Source organism: Geotrypetes seraphini, chromosome 10 (genome assembly GCF_902459505.1).
Source record: "Geotrypetes seraphini chromosome 10, aGeoSer1.1, whole genome shotgun sequence".
Lineage (NCBI taxonomy): Eukaryota > Metazoa > Chordata > Amphibia > Gymnophiona > Dermophiidae > Geotrypetes > Geotrypetes seraphini.
The window spans coordinates 57120303-57145056 of NC_047093.1; the positions used below are offsets into that span (position 1 = coordinate 57120303).

At 43.3% G+C, this 24754-nt stretch overlaps 1 protein-coding gene across 2 annotated transcripts in view; it reads left to right on the top strand.

Moving 5' to 3' along the window:
* The window catches only part of LOC117367845 (sulfotransferase 1 family member D1-like), a 79240-nt gene extending 54772 nt beyond the window's left edge, over nucleotides 1-24468 (top strand). For both annotated transcript variants that reach the window (XM_033960865.1, XM_033960864.1), the window contains exons 3-9: nucleotides 2775-2906; nucleotides 5523-5645; nucleotides 11388-11485; nucleotides 15300-15426; nucleotides 16803-16897; nucleotides 20214-20394; nucleotides 24142-24468. In XM_033960865.1, the coding sequence (XP_033816756.1) occupies nucleotides 2775-2906; nucleotides 5523-5645; nucleotides 11388-11485; nucleotides 15300-15426; nucleotides 16803-16897; nucleotides 20214-20394; nucleotides 24142-24254 (869 nt within the window). In that variant the 3' untranslated portion in view covers nucleotides 24255-24468. The remainder of the gene's footprint in view (nucleotides 1-2774; nucleotides 2907-5522; nucleotides 5646-11387; nucleotides 11486-15299; nucleotides 15427-16802; nucleotides 16898-20213; nucleotides 20395-24141) is intronic.
* Nucleotides 24469-24754: the final 286 nt, after the last annotated feature.

Below are 24754 nucleotides of genomic sequence, written 5' to 3' on the forward strand. Positions count from 1 at the left end.
ATTTAAGGACTGTATGAGAGTATGAAAATCAACTGAGGTAATGTGTTAAACTTTTTTTGGGGGGAAACCTACATGAGCAGGGGGTGGACCACCCCGGGCACCGGCACCTCTCCTCCTTCTCTATCCCTTTGCCCCTTTCCGCTCCTCCACCGCCACACGTGCGCCATCAATTCCCCACCACCATACCTCTAGCTCTTTGTCGGCACGAACAGCAGCTCCAACCTGCTGCTCGTGCCGGCCTCAGCACTCTGACATTACTTCTGAGTCCTGCGACTAGGAAGTGATGTCAGAGGGGGAGCAAACGCCAGCACGGGCAGCAAGTTAGATAGGCTGCTCATGCCAGGGAAGCTAAACAGATACGTGGGAAGGGAAGGGGAGCGCATGTAGCGGGAGCGGAGGGCATGAGGGCGGGGGTGCCGGAGAAGCGGGCGAGGGGGAGCACCACCCACCCTCGCTACTTTCTACATTAAGAGGAATGCTAAAGACAAGAAATAATCTGTCAGTTAACCGAAACAGATTAGCAAATAAAGTGCAGTACGAGTTTTAACAATTTGATTGGGGCAACCTTGGGCATGTGCCATGATTGAAAGAAGTAATACAGACACATGATTTCGGGCTTGACCCGGATTTTTGGTCTGGTGGTTACACTTCTTTTTTTCAGTCAAGGTTTGTTTATTGAAAATTTTTTGACAGAAAGTAGATGAACAAGCATATGAACTGGAAAACAAGAGCTATACATAGCTTTCAAATAAAGAGCAACGCAAATAAACAACGTAGCGAAGCAGTGTCATCATGAGTAATGGGATATTAACAACAGTATAACTCACAGTCATAAAATAAATAATGAAACAAAGTTAGCATGAATCAAATTGGAGCGAATCAGAAATAAAACTAAGGATAAATAAAATGCACAAAAGGGAAGAAGGAGAAAGAAAGAACAAAAAAAAAACCCCCAAAAGGGAGGAGCGAGGAAATCAAGAAACGTGGATATGGAGATATAGTTTTAATGAGTTCCATTTAATCTTGAATTGGGAAAATCTATTGGAAGATTTGGCTAGGTAAGCTTCGGTTCTATATGTTCTAATAGCAGTATTAGTATACAATAAAACAGGGTGCGCCAGATTTTTTTGGCATTGTTCGTGAGATAACGGAAGGAGACATAACAGATGTTGGTACATGCAGGATCACGTGGTTCTATACAATGTTGCTGCAATTAGCAGACCAAGTTACGCAACAGCTCTGCCATAGGTTAGAAATATTTCCCTCCTTATTACTTAAATAGTCAAATATTGTGGGTATTGGTTCTGTACCATTATATAGGAGTGATAAAGAACCTTCCCTGTAAAAGCAGACTATAAATACCAAATTAAGGAGGAAAGATGTGCAAGAATATCATGCTTCCTCAGACCTCCTGAGAAAGAGAGTGAGCAATTAAACAAAACTGTTCCAGGCTTTGCATATATTAGATCTTATCACAAAAAATTTCTATGTGGATCGGGATGGTGCAGAATAAGTTATGAAGAGGGGACCTTTTCTTGAAGCAGCCTGTTGGCGAAACATGTCGGATATGACAGGTCCCTTTCCCGATGAGATAAGATCATCAAGAAAAAGAATATAATAAGATAAGTTTTAACCAGTTTTTATAACGGTTAAGTTATTGACATTAAGCACTTTAAGCACTTTAATAAGTTTGAGATATAATGAAGCACTTAAAAAAAAACAAAAAATTGTGAAACATATTGAGTAGGGGCTAATGAAGAAGCCATAGCCAGTGAGAAGAATTTTGGCAACCAAGCAAACACAAAAAATTGTGTGGTGACCAAATGGCATGTCTGAAGCCCTGTTAGTTTGACTAAAGCAATTTATTAAGAAGAGAGAGCGGCATTGAGAGATATAGCTGTGGTATTAATCCTTTCCTGGGCATATATGGAAACTAGAGAGAAGAGAAGTTTTATAAATGATACCAAGTAAATTTTAGACATTGAATCCCCAAATATATGATAAGTAGTAATAAGCCTCTATGCAATTGTTACATAGGCATGAATGGGATAGAGGGGAGAGGAGTTTTGAAGGTTTCTGTGTGTTGTTACATAGGCATGAATGGGATAGAGGGGAGAGGAGTTTTGAAGGTTTCTGTGTGTGTGCAGAAGAAATAAAATAAGTGAAAATAAAGCTTGAAAATGTTGACTTGGTGTCTCTCTATACTACATTTGGTGGGAAGGATCTGAGCTCACCCTGAAAATAATTCATAAACAAATTCCCATTATTATTGATTTTTGATGCACATTAGGTATCTATTGTAGCTTACTGCAAATTGATTTGGGTTGATTTTAAGGAAAGTGATCTATAAATATAATATGACATAAATCTCAATTGATTAAAATAGTTACATTAGTTACTAAACCACGATAGCGGTCATTAGCGCAGGGAGCTGCGCAGAATGCTTCGTGCTGCTCCTGACGCTCATAGGAACCACTATTGCTGTTTAGTAAAAGGGGGGAGGGGAGTAAGTTCTCAAGGAGTTCAGAGATACTTAGAGAACTAATATTACAAGGCTTGTGGCCCCTTTCTGCTAACTGGAAAGAATATGTGAAAGTCTCCAAGTAAGATATACATATTCTATAAAATCAGGCTATTCTGTGACTAAAAGAAGCAACAGTAAAGGTGGCTCAGAAAAGGGAGTTGGGTCTGTTCTATTCATGAAAAAATATCATAAAGCCAGCAAACCCCAGGGAAGGACTTAACAGAATCTCTCTCTGATTTGAGGTGACCAGCAATCATGCGCAGTAAACTAATGATGGTGGATGGGCTGCCTATGTCTGATATAGTTGCCGTCCACTGGCAGGATATCCGAAATTTTCAAGCCAAACCGGGAGATGTTCTGATAGCTACCTATCCAAAATCAGGTAAGATTTTCTTTTTCTGGCCTATCACTACAGGCCTCTCTTGGGTCAGCTCAGAGTGCTCCAAAGCAGGTAATGGTGATTTGTACATGGCAGAGTCAGAACTTTGAACCTTTCTGAAATAGCTAGTTAATAGAAGGTTATAAGCAACTTGATCACATCACACCATTTTTGGCAAAAATATCACTGGTTACCAGTACACACCCACCCACATCCACACACCACACAAACTGTTAGCAAGATTTCATTAGGGATATCCACTGCTATTCCAGCTGAGATTGTATTCATGCATCCTGACTTCGTGTGCAAGTCTCTTTAAATTAGTCCCCTTATTTTTTTAACTTCTGAGTGTCTGTTTTATTTTTGCTTACATCCTATGCTATTAAAATGTTTTGTTGCTTATTGTGTTGACATTGTGATATAGCATAATATGCCATACGTGTATTTGAATATTTTTATTGCTGTAATTGTCTATTGCCTATGGGGCTCATAATAAAAAATATAAATTTCCAAAAAGCATCCTAAATCAGCAATTGGACATCCTAATCGCCAGGACGTCCAAGTGCTGATAATTGAAACTGCCTTTCTAGGCATCTTGTAAGGTATCCCAGCTTCTGTGTGGCCAGAGCTCGAGATGGGTGTGGTGGAGACATGTTATGGGCAGGCTTTGGCATGCATAAGGGTGGGTTAGACTTAATAATAATAATAATAACAACTTTATTCTTTTATACTGCCATAACCAAAAGTTCTAGGCGGTTTATACTAAAAAGAGCTGGAAAATCATCGAAATACAATAATACAGTAAAAATTACAAATATTTGTAAAATAGAATTTCAATAATAAAACTCACTAAGTAATAAACTTATCGAACAAAGTGGTCTTAATTAATTTCTGAAAACAGCAAAAGGATAACATAGCTTGCTGAATGCATTTACCTAACCAAGATTGTTGCCTACCAGCTTGAAATGCTAGGGTCCTATCTAAGAAGGTCTTATATTTACACCCATTAATTTTTGGATAAGCAAATAAGTTGAAGTTTCTAGTTTCTCTTGGACATCTTGCAGCGATAATCAAATGTTTTGCAAGATGTCCTGGATGGAACTTAGATGTTCAGAGTTACACCTGTTTTAGAAGCATCCAAATGCCACAAAGGTGCCTAAACTGACTAGATGACCACTGCATGCATCGAGGTAAGACACCCCACCCATCCCCAATGCTCACTGACCCCCCCCCCTTTCACCACACTAAAAATGAGAAATAAAACTAACCTGTCTCTGGAACAGCAGCATCTAGCAAAGCAGCATACAGGTGTCTTAAGTAGCCTTATGGGTGAGCTAGTGAACTATAGAGAGGAGAACCCAGGCTCATAAGGCACTCTAACCACAGCATCTATGGTATTAAGTATGAGTCCATCAAAACCCACCCAAACCCTACTATACTGCCATGTAGGAGCAATCTGCAGCCATAAGGGCTACTGGGGTGGTAGACAGGTAGGTCTATTTGAATGGGGGGTGGGGGAGGGGGCCTACCATAAATGATAAAGGGGTTAGGGTGAATATACATCTGGCACACTTTATGTGAAATTCACAGCAGTACCCTCTAAGGTGCCCCACTGCTCTGTTGCGATGTCTATGTGGCCAATCCTACATCCTATGCTGTCCCTATGATGTCTATGTGGCCATCCTACATGTCTATGCTGTCCCTTCCTACATCCAAATGGTCTGGATTAGGACATTTTGAACATGGATGTTTTTGTATTTGAGAATGACCAAAATGCTAGATATCCTTAGGGGCCAAGACATTCAAATAAATGTGGACATCTGGCGGTTTCGAGAATGGATGTTTCCCCGCCCTGATTTTTGGATATCTTGCAGGATATGTCCACGTTTGATTTATTCTTGTTGTACACCGCCTTGAGTGAGTTTCTTCAAAAGACGGCAAATAAATCTGAATAAATAAATAGTCATTGATGATGGTGACACTGGATGGAATTCACTTACCATTTCACTGAATCAGATGAAAGGTTCCAGAATTGTACTAATCTTACTGGTTTAGGCATGATGTTCACTAGTTTTATATGAATGGAAGTAGTTTTGTTTGTCTACCAATCTCTTTAACAATTCTTCCCTAAAGCGAGAGAGAGGCTCTACACCAGTGGTCCTTAAATCTTTCCTGGGGGACCCCTAGCCAGTCAGGTTTTCAGGATATCCCTAATGACTATGCATGAGGCATATTTGCGTGCCTGTCACCTCGATTATATGCAAATCTGCCTCATGCATAGTCATTAGAGATATCTTGACTGGCTGGAGTCCCCCAGGACAGGTTTAAGCCCATCCTAGCCATATCCAGTCATCATCATGAAGACTCTGTAGCTATCACTAATGCATTCATTGGTAGAGGCAACTGATTTATATCAGTCCTCTGAACCATTCAGCCCTTTAAATGAAAAGCTATCTTTGTATCAGTTCTTTGAATCCAGCTTTTGCATGCCATTTGAATAAAGTGTTTTAAGATAACATATAGCATAAGGTGGAATCTTTACTTAATATCTAACTTCATGAATGTTACATTCTGGAGAGGATGACTGCAGGACTCACAATAAGACATCTCTTTAAAAAGGGACCACATGGACCCAAGAAATGGTAGAACTAATCAGGCATAATGGAGATGTGGAGAAATGCCAGCGTGCACCCGTTTTTGAGAGGATCCCCTGTCTTGAGCTGATGCGGTGCATGCCCCCAGGTACTTCTTTATTTTAAACTTGACTGCTACTCATTCCTCAATATGGCTTGCCCCTAATTCTATGCAAAAAATAAATCACCACCTAGTATTTTATTGAAAGCTGACAGATATCAGAATGTCATATCTTAGTTCCCCCCTTTTTTTTTTTTTTTTATAGTCTATGGATGACTTTATAATCATATAGACCAGTGTTTTTCAACCTTTTTTGGGCAAAGGCACACTTGTTTCATGAAAAAAATCACGAGGCACACCACCATTAGAAAAAGTTAAAAAATTTAACCGTGCCTATATTGACTATATATAAATATAAAGGAATCAAATAAACACAAAGAAAGTATTTTATAATGCTGCCACCGCCACTGGGGAATAGGCTGCCACTGCCGCCATCGGGAACAGGCCGGCACCGAGTTCTCCCTGCTTCTCTTCCCCGCAGGGCCGACCAACTCTCGCCACCCGTCGTCAATTCTAACGTCGGAGAGGACGTTCTAGGCCAGCCAGGCAGCAATTGGCTGGCCCAGAACGTCCTCTCCGACGTCAGAATTGACGCGAGTGGCAAGAGTTGGCCGGCCCCACAGGGAAAAGCAGGGAGAACTTGGCGCCGGCCTGTTCCCGATGGCGGCGGTGGCACTCAAGTAGCTAAAGAGCTGCAGTTTGCCGGCCTAGGGACAACACTGGAGGGTGGCCAGCTGTGCACCCCCTTCCTCTCTCCCAAGTCCATTTCTTCTGTGTCCAAAAACGCATTCCCTCCCCCACCTCAGCATCTCTTTCCCTCCCTTCCTCTCTCCCAAGTTCATGCCTTGTGTCCAAAACGCACTCCCTCCCCCCTTTTGTGTTCCTTGTTTGCCTCCCGCCCATCTTTGCAACTTTCTCAGCAAAACGAAGCTCAAGCCGCGAGGCTTGTCTTCTGCTTCCTGCCTGCCCTGCCGCGCACAAATAGCCGAACGGAAGTATTCTCCGACGTCAGCGCTGACGTTGAGGGCAGGCTTTGCTTAAGCCCTCCCTCCGACGTCAGCGCTGACATCGGGGAACGCTTGCGATCGGCTATATGTTAGCTGCAGGGCAGGCAGGAACAGAAGACGAGCCTCGCGGCTCGAGATGTATTGAACTCCGCGGGTCCCCCGTCCAGCTCTCTCCTGTCCACGTGGGGCGGACCGCCCCTCTCTCTAGACTGGTGGTACTGCCCTGATGGCGGCCCTGACCGTACGGCACACCAGGCAACATCTACAGCGGTTGAAAAACACTGATATAGACTGCAGTGTCCCGCAAACTTTTCGGCCGGCGGCACACTAAACTTGATGCCCCGGCCGGAAGGCGCCTGGAAGCATGTAGATGTTGGCACAATGATGTCACATGGATGTGTGATGTCATCACATCAACATCCACACATGCGTGGAGGCCCTCCAGCTGCGACCCTGAAGCTGTCACTTCGGTGGGGATCCTGGAGGAGGGGAGGGGAGGTGCGGGGAGAGGAGGAGAGATGCCAGTGCCAGCTGACTGCCTACATCAGGGCTGCCCAAGTCTGGTCCTTGAGATCTACTGGCAGGCCAGGTTTTCTGGATATCCACAATGAACATGCATGAGAGAGATTTTCATACCAAGAAGGCAGTGCAGGCAAATCTCTCTCATTCATATTCATTGTGGATATCCAGAAAACCTGGCCTGCCAGTAGATCTCGAGGACCGGACTTGGGCAACCCTGGCCTACATGATGTGCCTCTCGCCATGAGAGACACGTCCTATAAGCAGTTGGCTGACACGGCTCCTTACCAGCATCTTGTCTTACCAGTCTCCACTTATCAGCGTCTTGTTGGGGCACACAGTTTACGATACACTGGTATAGTGGAAGGTGCGGCTCACTGGTAGAGCTGCTGCTTATACTCCCGGAGGTTGTGAGATCAAATCCCAGTGCTGCTCTTTGTGACCCTGGACAAGTCACTTAATCCTTCAGTGACCACTGCTTTGAATGTCTTTAATGCCAAAGCCACAACACAGCAGTATATAAGTCCCTATTCCCGTCTCTCTACAGAGCCAAAGGCAGGGCCAGATTAAGACCCTTAGATGCACTAACTAATTTTGGTGCATCTAAGGGTCTAAATTATTTTATAAAGTTCAGAGTGACTGAATTTTGTTTTTACATTTTCTGTTGCATTGAACTTAATTAATTTAATAATTTAAATGATAAATTTAGCTATGAAAAATTTCTGTGGTGCCCCCTTTCCTTGATGCCCTAAGCATGTGCTTACTTTGCTTATAGGGTTAATCCAGCACTGGCCAGATCCACTGTACTGGCACACAGCTGACCTGTTTCAGAAATTAGCAGTAATTAAGTACTGTAGAACAGTGTTTCTCAACACGCAGTATGTGTACCCTTAGGGATACACGGCATGGCTGCCAAGGAGAATATTCCCTGCCCACTCGTCCCTCAAAGCCTCGCTGCCGCCACCGGGGATCTGTCCTTGCAGCCCACCCCACCCGCTGAAGCCACTGCCAATGATCCCTACCCGCCCGGCCTCTCCTCCCTCCCTCCCTCCCGAAGCTGACTCACAGGGTTTCCCTCTGATGTCAGAACTGACGTCGGAAGAATGTCTTCCGGGTCAGTGGGGGGGGGGGAGGTTCCCAGTTACCTCCTTACCGCACTCGGTCCTTCTGCCTTCAACAGTTTGTTGGGGGGGCACGCAGCCGGCAGTGGCTCACACACTGCATGAAGCTGACCCAGACAGTGGCATACCAAGGGTGGGCGGGGGCGGTCCGCCCCGGGTGCACGGCTTGTGGGGGTGCACAGCAGGCCAGGTCTCGGTCTTCCTGATCATATCTCCCCGCGCCAACAAGAAGTCTTTCCGACATCAATTCTGACGTTGGAGAGGACATTCTGGGCCAGTCAAGCAGTGGGGGCACTATGGACTCAGGACGGGGGCACTGGGGGCACTAAGGACTCAGGACGGGGGCACTGGGCACCATGGACACGGGACAGAGGCACTGGGGGCACCATGGACAAGGGATGGAAGCACTGGGGGTACTTTTAACTGTAATCCGCTTAGAACCGCAAGGCACAGGCGGAATAGAAATCACAAATGTAAATGTAAAATGTAAATGTACTATGGACACGGGAAGGAGGCACTGGGGGCACTATGAACACGGGAAGAAGGCACTAAGGACATGAGAAGGAGGCACTGGGGGCCTTATGGACACAGGAAGGAGGCACTGGGGGCACTATGGACACGGGAAGGAAGGAGGGAGAGAATAGAAAGGGACAATTGTTGGGTTTGAGTGCAGAAAGAAAGAAATGAAAGAAAGGATACACAGTCAATTAATAGATGTCCCCTTTTGATGAAAAAAATAAATGGTCACGTTACCTCTGACTTACTTTCTCTGCAGCAGAGTCGGCAACCATGCTGAGGTGCAGGAAGGTCCCGCGCTGACTCATCTGCCGGCTCTCCTCCGGAAGAAGTAAGTTACATCGGAGGGGGTGGACCCAGCAGACGCAGTCATTGCGGGACTTTGCCACAACTCCCTGTGTCTGCCAGGTCCACCCCCTCAGACGTAACTTACTTCTGGAGCAGAGTCAGCAGACGAGTCTTTGCGGGACCTTCCAGCTTGCGGCTGCTGAGTCCGCTCCAGAGCAAGTACGTTGGAGGGGGGTGGACTAGCAGCCGGCAGCTACAATCATTGTGGGACCTTGCTGCATTAAGGGAGAGAAAGGAGCAGGATTGCTGGAATGGAAGAGTGGTGGAGGGAAAGAAAGGGGGCAGAGTGGTATGGAAGGGTGGTGCTGATAGAATTGATGTACAGAGAAAGGGGAGAGGCATAAGGGGAAAGGATATTGGAGGGAGAGAAAGGGGCAGATGCTGATTGAAGAGGGGTAGATGGCGAGAGAAAGGGCAGACATTGGATGGTAGTGGGGAGCCTATGCTGTATGGAAGTGCAGATGGGAGAGATAAGGGAGCAAATGCAGGAAGGAAATGGGAGGGGAGCAGACGCTGGATGGAAGTGGACAGAGAGAGGAGAAGGTACTAGATGGAAGGGTTGGAGAAAGAAGTACATGATGGAAGGATGGGATAAATAAAAGGAGGGTACATGATGGGGAGAAAAGGACTGAGTTAGGGAAACATTGGAGGGGTGAGGGAAAGAGGTAGCAAGCTTTAGGTAGACAGTAAAAAAGGACATTGATGAGAGAATAGTAAGAATGTAAACAAGACATATGCAGAAAATAAATTGAAAAGGAAAATGAGGGAAAGAAGGGAAAGGGATTGCAGAGGAGAGGTGTGGGAGAGGGAAGGAGGAGAGAGATGCCAGACCAATGGGGGTGAAAAGAGAGATGGAAGGGGGAGGCATACAGTTTCTGGAAGGGGCATAGAAGGAGAGAAGATGCCATATAGGGGAAGAGAGACGGCAGACAGTGGATGGAAGAAAGAGAGTTACAAGAAGATGAGGAAAGCAGAAACCACAGAAGACAAAGGTATAAAAAAATTTTGTGTTTATTTGTTGTTTTAGGAGACATGTGTCACTGTTTCTGTGGTACACTGTATGCAGAGTCCAACTTCTTACTGGTTCAATTTAACCTTTGTCTATGTATTTCTATTTTATCCCCCTTTTACAAAACTGTGGAGCCAGCCAGTTAGTTTTTTTAGCGCCAGCCGTGGTGGTAGCAGCTCTGATGCTCAGAATTCTATGAGTGTCAGAGCTGTTACCACCATGGCTAAAATTCACACTACAGTTTTGTAAAAGTGGGAGGGGTTAGTTTGTGATGACATATTCCATACTAGGCGAAGGTGTTTTCTGTGTTCTGTGTGCTCGAAAGACATGGTTTTTTGTTAGGATTGACTGCAGGATTTGATCTGTACTAGTCTGGCTTGTTTAGTTTTACAATGGGTGTATTGATGTTGTACTGCTCACTGCAATATGTAAGATGCTGCCTTTTCCTAGGTACTCATGTGTGACATGTGGCTTGTTACTAAAAATCACGTTTTTTTGTACAGATGGGGGGGGGTGTCAAAAATGATGGGGCCCGAGTGTCACATATGCTAGGTACGCCACTGGACCCAGAAACCTTCTCTCCAATGTCAGAGCTGATGTCAGAGGGAAGGCTTGTGGGTCAGCCATGTGCAGTGGGTGGGGTGGGGGGGTGGGAAGAAGCGTGTTGGGGTATTGGAGGGGCACAATTCTGGGACAATGGCTGGCTGGCAGGCAGGGAGGGGGGAGGAGGCATGAACTCAACTCAGAATGAAGGGAGGTGATATGAACATAAGACACAGAAGGGAGGGAGGGAGGGGGCACTAACTTGATCGGAGCCTGGGCAGGTCTAGGGCGGAGATTGGGTGGGGTACTAGGTTGATATTTATTAGACTTAGGGGGTACTTGGCTTGAAGAAGTTGAGAAACACTGCTGTAGAACACAGACTCAGCCTAGAATGATATTTCCCTTTCAGCCTTTTGAACTGCCTGACAAGTGTTGGGGGGGGGGGGGGGAGAGGGGGAGGGATTTTCTCTTGCTTTAAAATATAGTCATATGTCTTCCAGTATGATTTGGACTGTGTAGGTTTGGTTGTGGTTTATTATCAATAAAAATGATTTGATCTAAAAAATAGTAGTTGCTTCTGTGGATCTGGACCACAGCATGACATTAAAGTTTCACTGAACTCCATAAACTAACTTGCTGATAGTTTTGAAAGGGGTTGAGGTCTGCATGGTGCTGTTTACTATACTGTATATTCAGGTCACTGCCAATTCCCTATTTTGTCTTGCAGATTTAGAAACAGTGAATGCTATGCCGTCACCTCGTTACATAAAAACCCATCTCCCTTTCAACCTAGTTCCATCCTCATTCTGGGAGCATAACTGCAAGGTAGGAAAATACCCTCTAAGAAAGGGGACCTATGTGTAACGTGACCATTTATTTTTTTTTTCATCAAAACGGGACATCTATTAATTGTCAGTCCCGCCCACAATCCTGCCCTAGCCCCGCCCCCAATTTCTTCCATTCATTTCATGTACACATTTCATGTACACATTTCATGTACACGGGGAGATATGATTGAAACATATAAGTACATCACGGGACACATCGAGTCAGAAGATGATATCTTCTGGCTCATGGGACCCTCGACCACCAGAGGGCATCCGCTGAAAATCAGGGGAGGGAAGTTTCATGGCGACTCCAGGAAGTACTTCTTCACCGAAAGAGTAGTGGATCATTGGAACAGACTCCCACTCCAGGTGATAAAGGCCAGCAGCGTGACGGATTTTAAGAGAAAATGGGATACTCACGTGGGATCTTTAAGGGAGTAAATTCAGGGGAGGGGATACTTGGAATGGGCAGACTTGGTGGGCTATAGCCCTTTTCTGCTGCTTTTTTCTATGTTTCTATAATATCTTATTAATTCATAATAGTAACCATAAAATTTTAAAAAAGCACACTATACGCAGAGAAAATGTTAATTATAATTTACGAGTTTCAGGGTTTTTTTTCAAATATGTAAAGGCAGATAACTTTAAAATATGCAATGTCACCTCAGTAACTATAGAAAAATAGACAAAGTGCAAAATATAGACAGCAGATATAAATTCTCAAAACTGACACATTTTGATCACTAAATTGAAAATAAAATCATTTTTCATACCTTTGCTGTCTGGTGATTTCATGAGTCTCTGGTTGTTTCCTTCTGACTGTGCATCCTTTCTTTCTGTACTCAGGCACAATAAGTGTCCCTTTCTATTCCCTCCCTCCTTCCTTCCTATGTCCTTAGTGCCCCCAGTGCCTCCTTCCTATGTCCTTAGTGCCCCTTCCTATGTCCTTAGTGCCCCCAGTGCTCCTTCCCATGTCCTTAGTGCCCCCAGTGCCTCCTTCCCATGTCCTTAGTGTCCCTTCCTATGTCATTAGTGCCCCCAGTGCCTCCTTCCCATGTCAAGCCTTTGTTCCACCCCTTCTCCCAAAGCTAGCCAGCCTACTTCCCTCCCTCCGGCCCACAAATCTTCTTCCCAACATCAATTCTGACTTCAGAGAGGAAGTTCCGGACCAGCCAAGCAGTGATGCCAAGCAGTTCATTTAGGAGATGACTGTATACAGTATGCTAGGGAATATATGTCACCATTGCCTCAGAGTTACTGCTGGCAGACTGCATAGTATTTTATCTGGAACTTGGCTGTTTTCATAATAATTTTATGCTTTTAGCCTGGGAGAGAGTTAATGCAAAGGGTACCCAAACCCAGTGACTGAGGTACCTGACAAACCAGTTCATAGACAAAAGAGGAGAAGTGGTTAAATGACTAGCACAATGGACTAAGAAACTGGGTTTCAGTCAAAGTTCTGCCACTGCCATCCCATGTGACCTAGAGCAAATCACTTTGGGGCTTATTTATCGATGTAGGCTACTTTTAAAAAGTGTTATTTTACCATACATCCCAGTTTACTCATTATTTTATTTGGTTTTATATCACGTCCTCTCCCAGAAGAGCTTAGAACAGGTTACAAGTTAACATAGTTTCAAGTTTTATTAAAATTTGATTGAACACTTATTAGTATGTCTAAGCGATGTACAAATAAAAAGGGAACATAGTAATATAAATATGTATGTGATATGGAAATCACATAGTTGTATGCGGTATATAAATTTTTGAATAAATAAATATATAGTCTCACATATGCAAATGTACAGGATCACTGCAAGATTCTTAGGTAAATATATAGCCTCACACCCCCTCAATTATGTTTAATTCTTTTTTTTATTAATGAGAAAGAACCACACACCAACAAATGCAAAATGGCAGACAAGAATTGAAATTATACAAGATAGGGACCCCCTGAAGAGGACTTGTCTCTGATGTCCTCCTAGGTTACAAAGGCATCCCTGCCCCCCAACCCCTACACCCCCTCAATTAATTTAAAAGCCCCTAGGTATTGCCCTCTGATGAAATTTTGATAGCAATCATGTTTGCCTCAATGCCAGAACAATCTTGTATTTCATTGATTCTATTGATTTTTGATTCTCAAGAATCAATAGAATCAAGAATCAATGAAATATTAACTGATTATTTGATACATAATTGATTATTAAAAAAAATTTGTGATTGCTGAATTTGCACACTAAAAATTTTGCACATTAGAAATTGGAAGGAGGAGGAGAACCAGTGATTATATTATGATTTTATCCAGCTAAACAGCTGTTTCAGCTGATCTGTATGCATTAGAAAAAACAGTCTGAGGTCCTTCCTCCTTCAATATGATGTATCCATTATTTGCTTTGGGAAGTCCTGCCAGCTCAGCTGATCAGGCTGTGGCAGGGAACCCCCCCTTGAAGTCCCCCAGCAGGAGGGATGCCCACGTCCTCCTGCTGGAACCACTAACCCCCCTCCCCCCGAGAAGTCCCCTGGCAGGAGGGATGTCCACTCCCTCCTGCTGCCACCCCCAGAAGTTCCCAACCCTCCCAACCAGTGACACCCCCCTCCAGACTCCCATTTTCCCAAACCTAACGGACCCCGGCTTTTCTATGTCCTCCCGATACCCCACCTCCCTACCCCCCACCCCCGTACTTCTGTAGTAAAAAGTCCATCTAGAGGGGGTTTGGAGGGAGGGCGTCTTTGGTTGGGGGGGGTAGGAACTTCCAGGGGGTGGCGGCAGGAGGGAGTGGGCATCCCCCCTGCTAGGAGATTTCATGGGAGGTCCCTTCCGCAGCCGCTCAGCTGATTGCGGCAGGGGGATTCCCTTGCCACGATCAGCTCAGCGGCTGCGTCTATTTGAATTGTAGGCCACAACCACAACAAATGCCTACAGTGCAGGTGTCCTGCCTCTCTGTTGTTTTTTTTTTTTATGTGTGTCCCGATTGGCTGCTAGACAGCGGTAGGATGCCTATTTCTGCCTACCATCGGGACATGCATTTATAGAATCAGCTCCTCTTTGTCTACAGAGGCTGTGAATTTTTCCCCATAAGGTAGGGTTTTAAAGAAATTTAATTGAGTCTCTTAGATCACTGTAGAAACTAGAAAAGGACAGACACTTGGAGAGGAATGAAGACTTTCATGGTTTTTATAAGTTGCTGACATGCAAAACGATCTGTTTTTCCTGAGTATTTTCATATTTTACTTATCGTGTGTAATGCTTAATTGATTTACAGATATCACTTAGGGGTCCTTTTATCAAGCTGCGGTAGGGGTTTAACGCGCGTTAAACCGCCTACCACGCTAGCCGCTAACGCCTGCATTGAGCGGGCATTAGTTTTTTAACCGGCCGCGGGGATTAGCGTGTGATGAAATGTCCGACATGCTAACCCCGCTAGCGCGGCTTGATAAAAGGATCCCTTAGTATAGCACATAGCACTGAAGCATATTATAACTGGAAAAAATAAAGGATCTATACATACAAGCACATCTATATAAGCTCAGTAAATCTATGGGTATTAAAGCATCTGACAAATGCCCAAATATGAGAGTCCTAGTAGGAATATATAAAAATACAGCAAAAGTAAACAAACAGCAAAAAAGACCCCTAAATCTAAAAAAAAAAATCTGAATCACTCCAAATCAGATTTGAAACCTGTACAGGAGTGTGCTATATTTTCCTGGTTTGATTCCTCTTTCCTTTTAAATGTCACTACAAGGGAAAAGAACAAGACAGGGCATAAATGTACAGATTCCACTGACTTGCCTATGTTCATGACTTCTAGGTGATCTATGTGGCAAGGAATGGCAGAGACACAGCTACTTCCTACTATCATTTTGACCGTATGGCCATAATGCACCCAGATCCAGGAACTTGGGACCAATACCTTCAGAGATTTATGAGTGGAAATGGTGAGATAAAGCCCTACTATAGTAGGAACTATTTATTTTATTTAAAACATTTTTAATCCGCTTTTATCCAAGATGGCTCACAATATTACATTCATACTTCAGGACTTGCACAACACAAAGATCGCCTACATCAACAAAAATCGTAAGATTATACCATCTCAACCCATAAATTGCATCTCAAACGCTCATCTACTATATCACTTCAATCAAGCAGCACAAACTACTGCATTTTTCGCTCCATAAGAAACACCTCACAATAAGACGCACCCCAGATTTAGAAGAGGAAAACAAGAAAAAAAAATTCTGAACCAAAATGTGCACCCAGCCTCCCTCACTCCCTGCCAGGCTGTACACCCAACCCCACACTCCTTTCCAGGCTCTGCACCCTGTCCCCCTTTCCCTGCTAGGCTCTGTACCTTGTCTCCCCTCCCTGCCAGGCTCTGCACCCTTTCCTTCCTTCCCTGACCTGTAACCTTCCACCTCTGGTGGTCTAGTGGTAGACTGGAATAGAAGGGATCCATCCCAACCGACTAACAATTTTTTCCTCCTCCTCCCCCCCCCCCACCACGGTACTACTTTTAAAAACATGGCACACCCGCCGGCCCTTCCTTTTAAAACACCCCCACCCCACAGTACCTTAAGTGCCCCCATAAGCCTGGTGGTCTAGCGGTGTATAGGCCCGCCCTGCTTTAGAATAAGATGGAGCCAATCTATGCATGTCAAGGTTAAAAATGTTAATTATGGAGGTGCATTTCTGTCATTGCAGGATGCGAAGTTCAAAGATTGAATTGAACTAATATTGACACTATAGTAGGAGTGGTTTGTTACCTCTTTGTTATAACCCTAATATTGATGAAGCTGGGGAAGCCAGATGTTCAGTTAACATCTTGCTACATTTTGGTGGCTGTTTTGATTATTACAAGACATGGGAGGGAACTTAAGTTCTAGCTTAAGAACTGGACTTCTAAGAACTAATGTGGAGGGTGACAATTCCTGGTATGCTTTACCAGCAAGGTGATGGAGACCAGCACTGTAACATAACTTAAACATGATCAGAAGAGGGGTGAGATGCTGGATAACTAGCATGATGGGGGCAGGGGAAGCTGGTGATGAAATAGGTGTATATAAAACTCAATGCTTAAAACAAAGTAGTAGAACACTTGAGAGCAACAATTGGTGAATTTTATTTTATCTGCAGTCTCTTACTGTGTTAAGGTGATCATTGCGTCGATGGGGAAAACCATGGGACAGGTCACTGGGATATGATCCAGTGTACCTAACAGAAAACTCTGTCCACCATTGTCCAGGCTACTGTGGTCACCATCATTATATCATTGGCAATAACATTAAGCTTTTGTTTCTGCTCTTCCCCTCAGTTGGCTGGGGCTCCTGGTATGATCATGTCAAAGGATATTGGGAAGGAAAAGACAAATGTGACATGTTGTATCTGTTTTATGAAGATATCAAGCAGGTAGGTGTCCAGATCAAGGGGGCAGAGGGCCAGTGGTAGCTTTCTGTTTACTAGTTACTTACTTGTATTTAAGTAATATTGCAATGGAATTACAGCAGTGGAGGACCACCAGCCAGTCAGATTCTCAGGATAGCCCTAATGAATATGCATGGAGCAGATTTGCATGCCTGTCACATCCATTATATGCAAATCTATCTCATGCATATTCATTAGGGCTAGACTGAAAACCCAATTGGCTGGTGGTCCTCCAGGACAGAGTTGGGAACCACTGCTCTACAGCAAGTAAAAGCTCAAATTAAAGCCGTTAGTTTTGTGTTGGGCAGGAATGGCACACACTTCAGTCATCTCACTTGCCATTTAAAATGTAGCAGTAACACCTTACATAAGATAGTAACCACAAAAATTCTATACCATCTTTCTGTTCTAGAAAACTGAAGCATTAAGTCCCTAAACAAATAATCTTTCTGTTAGATAACGTTCTTTATACGGAGAACAGTGAAGGGGCAAGGCCATGACCAAGTTTTAGGATAACGAAAACAATTAATAAAACAAAACCTGCAGCCCACGGTACATTTATAGGTCTTATAAACATTTGTGGACACAGTGCTGGAAATCAGAGCTGGCTGTACTCCTTGAAGCTTGACATTATTTTGGAATGCATCTGAGCATATATACCACTCCAGAAATGTAAATGAGATCCAATATAACAAAGATATCCTTATGAATGTAATTATAGAGCAGAACATCATTTCGTCTATCCGTTTTATCCATATGAAGTGGATAAAGGAGAATTGGGAGCATGATCATTTTTATAAGAGCAACCCTTCCCATTACTGTTTTGGGGCCAATTCTCACCAGTGTACACATAACTCTCTAATTTTCTCTGTTATCAACAATATTACATTTGCACATCACTTTCTGATCAACATTCAAATAAATCCCTAGGTATTTTAATGTGACTTTCGACATAGGGATGGGGAGATTCCCCTGCCATGATATCTCCTTCTTCTACGAGGGTCAGAATTTCGTACTTTCCACAGTTCACCTTCAGTCCCGAGAGAGAACCAAATCTTTGCGCTAAATAGAGGTCTGGAGGTAGATGTGTTGGTGCATGCTCCACAAACAAAAGCATATCATCCGCAAACAGGCTAATTCAACACTCTTTTTGCCCAATCTTAATTCCAGCAATATGTGTAGCTTGTCGAATATATGCCACCAGGGGCTCTAATGCCAATACAAAAGAGTAGGGGTGATAAGAGATATCTGTGTCTCATGCCCATGAACAATTGAAATGGCTTTATTTGCCATTCACTATAAGTTGCCCATAAATTGTCCTGTAATACCAAAGCCCTAAAAGAGAAGTCCATAAGCCATTATTCAGATAGCTTGAGGAAATCAACTGTTTATTCCTAGGATAAGCAGCATAAAATCTGTTTTACTACTTGGGAGTCTATCTAGGTACTTGGGACCTGGGTTGGTCACTGTTGGAAACAGAATACTGGGCTTGATGGACCTTCGGTTTGACCCAGCATGGTCAATTCTTATGTTGTTATATAACATATGACAAAGCACTAGTCTGGGCCTCTGATTATCTTGAGACCAAATTCACTCAGTGTGACCTCCTAGAGAATGAGAAGGGGGGTGGGGACCCACGGGAACAGGGGAAAAATCAGAAAGTTTACCGCAGGTAAGAGAACAAAGTTTTTTGCCATCCTGTTGGGCGTGGTAAAAAGTCTTGTTCCCGCGATAAATGCGATTGCCACTGGTCAAATCCTCTTTGCCTCTCTCCCCTCTCACCCAATGTCCTTCAGCACCTTAAGAGCTTCAGCAATGGAAGAAAAAACTTCACAGGCCTGCTCTGGAGTCTTTCTTCGACTGAGTCTCTCCTTCCAATGTAACTTTTGCTATTTGGTAATTAAATGATTTGCTGTGGTGGGTCTTCTATTTTTTTCCTTTCAGAGTTGGGAATGATAGGATTAAGTTCTTAGAGTTATGTTGGTCCATAGATCTTCCTAATACTGTAGCTTTGTGAATCTGAGAAGCTATCTGGGGCTTTGCCTTAGTGATTTGAATGCTAGGCAGCATAATTTGAATTTTTTTTTGCTGTACAGTCCTATTGGTAACCTGTGTAGATCCATGTCAATTTGTTTTGTTTTTCAGAAAGTACAAAGTTAATAAATAGCATATCTAAAACAAATTGGAGAAAATGTTGTTTTTCATTAAATGTACAATTAAGGTCTGGAAATTATTGCCAAAGCATGAGGTCAAAGCAATGGGTTGTAAAGGTTTGTAGATGTTCTTGAAGATAAAGTCCGCAAGTTGTTGTTAAGTAGACTTTTGAAATCCAGTGCTTATTATACCTGGCATTGGCCACTATTGGAAACAGGATAATGACCTTTGGTCTAGCCCAGTACAATATTTCTTATGTCCTATTGCAGGGATAGGCAGTTCCGGTCCTTGAGAGCTAGAGCCAGGCCAGGTTTTCAGGATATCCACAATGAATATGTATGAGATGGATTTGCATGCACTGCCTCCTTGAGATGCAAATCTATCTCATGCATATTTATTGTGGATATCCTGAAAACCTGACCTGGCTCCGGCTCTCGAGGACCAGAATTGCCTACCCCTGTCCTATTGGGATGAAGCATATCAATCCTCTCCAATTTTACCTATGTGAGAGTGGTAGAAAACTGGAACGCTCTTCCGGAGTCTGTCATAGGGGAAAGCACTCTCCAGGGATTCAAGACAAAGTTAGACAAGTTCCTGATGAACAAGAGTGTACACTGGTAGGGCTAGTCTCAGTTAGGGTGCTGGTCTTTTACCAGAGAGCCACCGCGTGAGTGGACTGCTGGGCATGATGGACCACTGGTCTGACCCAGCAGCGGCAATTCTTATGTTCTTATGTACCCAGTATCACTCCTGTGAAACTTTTTCTTATCACTTGATATTTCTAGTGGAGATGCAGCCAAATGGTTCAAAATCCCTCTACTGCTTGCTATGGCCTTGGGCAATTCACTGAACTCTCCACTGCCATAGCTACAAACTTAGGGCTCCTTTTACTAAAATGTGGTAATGGCTTTAGTGCATGCTAAATGCTAAGAAGCCCATTTTATTCTTATGGGATTTATAGCATTTAGCACAAGTTAATTGTTAGTGTGTGCTAAATCCATTAGTGCACCTTAGGAAAAGGACCCCTTAGATTGTAAGCCCTCCAGAGACAGGGAAATACCTACTGCACCTGATTGTAACTCACTTTGAGCTACAACTGAAAAGAAAAAAAAAAAGCGATCTAAATCTAAAAACCCTTCTCTTCCAGGATCCCATCACAGAGATTCGGAGGATCATGAAATTCCTGGGGAAGAAACTGCCTGATGCCACTGTAGAAAAAATTGCTCACTGTACCTCTTTCAACCAGATGAAAAATAACGATATGGCCAATTATTCCACCTTCCCCAAGGAAATCATAGACCAGTCAGAGCAAAAGTTCATGAGGAAAGGTACAGGAGCACTGTCTTCATCAGCTTCTCTCCCTTCCATTCAGAGTGCGAGGCTGATTATGTTTTTATTTGATATGCTGCTGAAGATAGGGTTACCATATTATGAAGACAAAAAAGAAGACACATAACCCCACCCACACTCCACCCATTTGCTTGGTCCCCCTTCCCATCCTCTGTACCCTTTTAGTGCTCTCTCTCTTCTTCCAACCTCCCTCTCCTGTGGATGCTTCTTTCTCTCTCTCTCTCCAACCCCAGCTACCATCACTCTCCTTGGGTGCCCCTTTCTCTCCTGCTAACCTCCTCTCCTGCTGTTTTTGTCTCTCCCCTCCCATCCAGCACTACCCTACTCCATGCTCTATACTCCAGCATTCTCTCCGTTCCATAATGCTTCTCCATCCCTCCCTCCATGTTGTTTCTCCAGCCCCTCCCCTCACTCTTCCAATGCTGCTTCCCCTCACAATCTCTCTAGCTCACGTCTCCCCCATCTACCTCTTCCTTGGGCCCGGCTGCTGTAATTTAATCTTCAAGCAGCCAGCAGCAGCAATGAAGTAAGCCTGCTGCCACTGGCCTGCTCTGGAAGCCGCCTTTCTTCAAGTCCCACCTATGCAGGAATAGGAAATTGCTGCAGAGAGGCGGTTTCCAGGGCAGGCCGATGGCAGCAGGTTTACCTTATCACTGCTGCCAGCTGCCAAAAGATTCAATTACAGCGGCCGGGCCTGGGGAGAAGGTAGGTGGGGGACTTGGGAGAGCCGGTTCAACCCAGACAGATTTCCCCATTTAAAAAAAAACAAAAACAAACATCCAGGCACCTGTACAGTCCTGGACATCTGGTAACCCTAGCCCAGGGGTGTCAAAGTCCCTCCTCGAGGGCCGCAATCCAGTCGGGTTTGCAGGATTTCCCCAATGAATATGCATGAGATCTATTAGCATACAGTGAAAGCAATGCATGCAAATGGATCTCGTGCATATTCATTGGGGAAATCCTGAAAACCCGACTGGATTGCGGCCCTCGAGGAGGGACTTTGACACCTGTGCCCTAGCCAAAGGAATGCCCCATCTCAGAGGTTTACAATAAATTTTCAGGCTCATAGACCAGTACGCAATCTTTGATCAGCCAAGGATAAAACAGTGGTGGTACCTATTGTTACCAGATGTCTGGGAAAACCCAGATATGTTCTCTTTTTAGAGGACTATACGGTTACCTGGAGAGATTTCCAAAACCCGGCAGTTTCTCCGAGTTTTGGAAGGCCTTGAGCTTGAGGCCATGCCTGGAAGGCCTCTGCGCATGCATGGTCGTCAACGTGATGATGTCACAAGCCTGTGCACACACACATGATGTCATTGCACCGATGTCCACGCATGCGTGCAGGTCCTTCAGATGTGGCCCCGAGCTAACAAGAGACATGAGGTTTGTGTGGGGGCGGGGCTGGTAGACACATTATGTGGAGATTACATCTTGTGCCTTTTCCATTGCCAGTCCATGGCTTTGGAACAGTTTACCTGGTTACCTTTGTTTCTGTACATCATTGCAGCACTTCAGAAAAGCCTTGAAGATGTATCTGTTTTTACATGCTTTCTCTGGATGCTTGTAAGTTGGAATGGATATTGTGGATGTATGGGGTGTATGTTGTATTACTGAATGGATGTCTGTGGAATGCATTTAAGTTTTTAAGCATTTTATTTTTTCTTTGGTTATATATATTTTTTTTTTTTAATTAAAAATCTTTATTCTTTTTCAAATCAAACAAGTGCACAAAAATATATAATACAAGTAATTCCAATATAGCACTATAATATCTAACACATAAGATTTAATAATGTAAAAAACAAAAAAACCCCACCCACTCACCCTTCATCACATTTTCAACTAAAATAGAGTGTACTATATTATATAACATATGATAACATATCTTATTAACTTACACTCCATATCCACCCTCCCCCTTGAGTGTGCTAAATAGATCTAAAAAAGAAAAGAATTGAAGTCTATTCATCACAATACTTTGCCAATGGCCCACATATCTTTACAAAGTTATTATATGTCCCTTTTTGTATCGCTATTGCTCTTTCCATCTTAAAAATATGGCATAACGAAGTCCACCAGAATGTGTAATTAAGATTCTTGTAATTTTTCCAATTGTTGGTAATATGTTGAATGGCAACACCATTAATTAAAAATATAACCAAAGAAGAGTCAAATATTTTTGGTTATATTTTTAATTATGCATGTTTGTGAGCCGCTTTGATATAAGCGTAAGGTTACCAGATGTTTGGATTTCCCCAGATATGTCCTCCTTTTCGACTGGGGCATAATGAGGCAGGGATGAGTGGAACTTGGTGGGCCTGGGGGCGGGGCTAAGGATTTATATTAAAGTAAAATCTGGTAACTCTATATAAGCGGCCATTAAATATGATAAATATCCATAGGAGAGACATGGTAAGAAAGGAACTAGAAATCCAATAGTATAGAAGAAAAGAAAGCAAGCGCAATAAAGAAGCACAAGTGAGGGTGAAGGCTTGGTGCTCCAACGTATAGTCTCTTGGCAGGGGCGTGTGGGACACACAGAAAAATTGTCAGTTGGGCTGCTTATATGTTTGAACAAGTGATAGAGGAGCAGCCTTTCTCTAAAGCTGCACATTCACTCCTAATCCCCAGGGTGTTTCATTATTGTCCTGTTATGTGCAAAACTAATGCCACAGCTATACTTAAAGCAGTGGAAGGAACCTACAGAGTATCTAACAATCACAAACATGTGGAGAAAAAAAAAGCCTCAAATTTAAGCAGCAGCATAAATACAGAAACTTTTAGCTGTCTTAAATCTTTATTACTGGTATTACAAAAAAAATCCACAGCGACCTTACTCTATATCTCAAAAAGGTCCAAACTACTGTCTGTGCACAGGAAAGTTAGAATAACACTTATCTTTAGCTGGAGAATCAAACACACAGTTTATAGTCCCCAAATTTTCACAAAATCTTCAAAAACTCCCATAGTTCCCAAAATTTAATTGCTCCTGGAAAATACATAATCCTGACAAGGGTCCTTATTTCACCAGATTGCCTGGTTGCATCAGGGAAAATCATTAAAATCTGTGCATTATTTGCTCTCAGTAGGGCAAGCCATGTAGATATTTGTATCAGCTGCCAAGGAAACTATTTCCAGGATACTACCAATCAAAAGTTCTCTGCTTCTAGGGGAACTATTTCCAGTGCACCACCACAGTCAAAAGTTCACAAAATGCATCATGCCTTAAAGAAATCCCAGAATGCACCATATGTTAAAAATGCAAAACATTAACTTTTTGATTAAACCATGTGGCCATATTGTATTTAAAGAAAAAAAAATCAATTTCTGTTGTAGCTGATGTAGTTAAGTGTCTTCTTAATATTGCCTCAATGTGGAGATGATAGACAACAGTCCGACCCAGTGCAATAAAATTCTTTGAAAGAATGATTTTTATTAGTACAATGTCGTGTAAGAGGCTTGTCTGTCTGATTTTGTCTTCTGAATCCCCTCTGGTAATGACTCCCTCTCTCTAAAAAAAAGCCTGAGTGTCTCTTAGAGGTTGTTTCTTCACCACTTGCAGAAGACTCTGAAGTTGTGAACCCTTTCATGGGTTTCTTCTTGTAACCCATTTAGAGATGACATCCCTGGAAATTAGGATACACAGTTATGTTGTAAGTTGATACAAAATGCATGGTCTTAGCAAAAAACAAACTTCATGTTAAACTCTGCTTCTTTTTAAGGGCAAGTTGGAGACTGGAAAAATATCTTTACTGTGAGGCAGAATGAGTTATTTGAAGAAGATTATCGTAAGAAAATGGATCATACCACACTGAAATTCAAAGTTTCCATCTAAGACGCGTCCTGAAACCTCCCTTCCTTAAAATGCAGATGCCAGCAGGGTGCTTGGTTATTAAAATGAAATCAGAGGTGCAGAACACTGCAAGAAAATAATATTTTCCTGGTTATTTTGTCTGTGAAGCTAATGATCTGATCAGCATTGTTTTGGCTTTATGAGGTAATAAGTAAAGGACCCCAAACAATAAAATTAAAGTATATAGGATACAGGATTTGGTTTCTTTAAGCTTGTGTCTTGATTTCACAGTGCAGCTTATGTATTTCATGGATACTTTTCACAAAGCATCAGGGGCTGTCCCACTCCAAATTTCTTCTGCTGGTTCTAACTATTCCCTCTAGTAGAGGTTCAACACTTCACCCCAAAGGAAGTTGGACTGATGGCTACAGGGCTAATCTGGGAAAAGTTGTTGCACATCTCACTCTAATATAGTGGCTCCTAAACCTGTCCTGGGGGCTCCCCAGCTAGTCAGGTTTTCAGGATATCCTCTATGAATATTC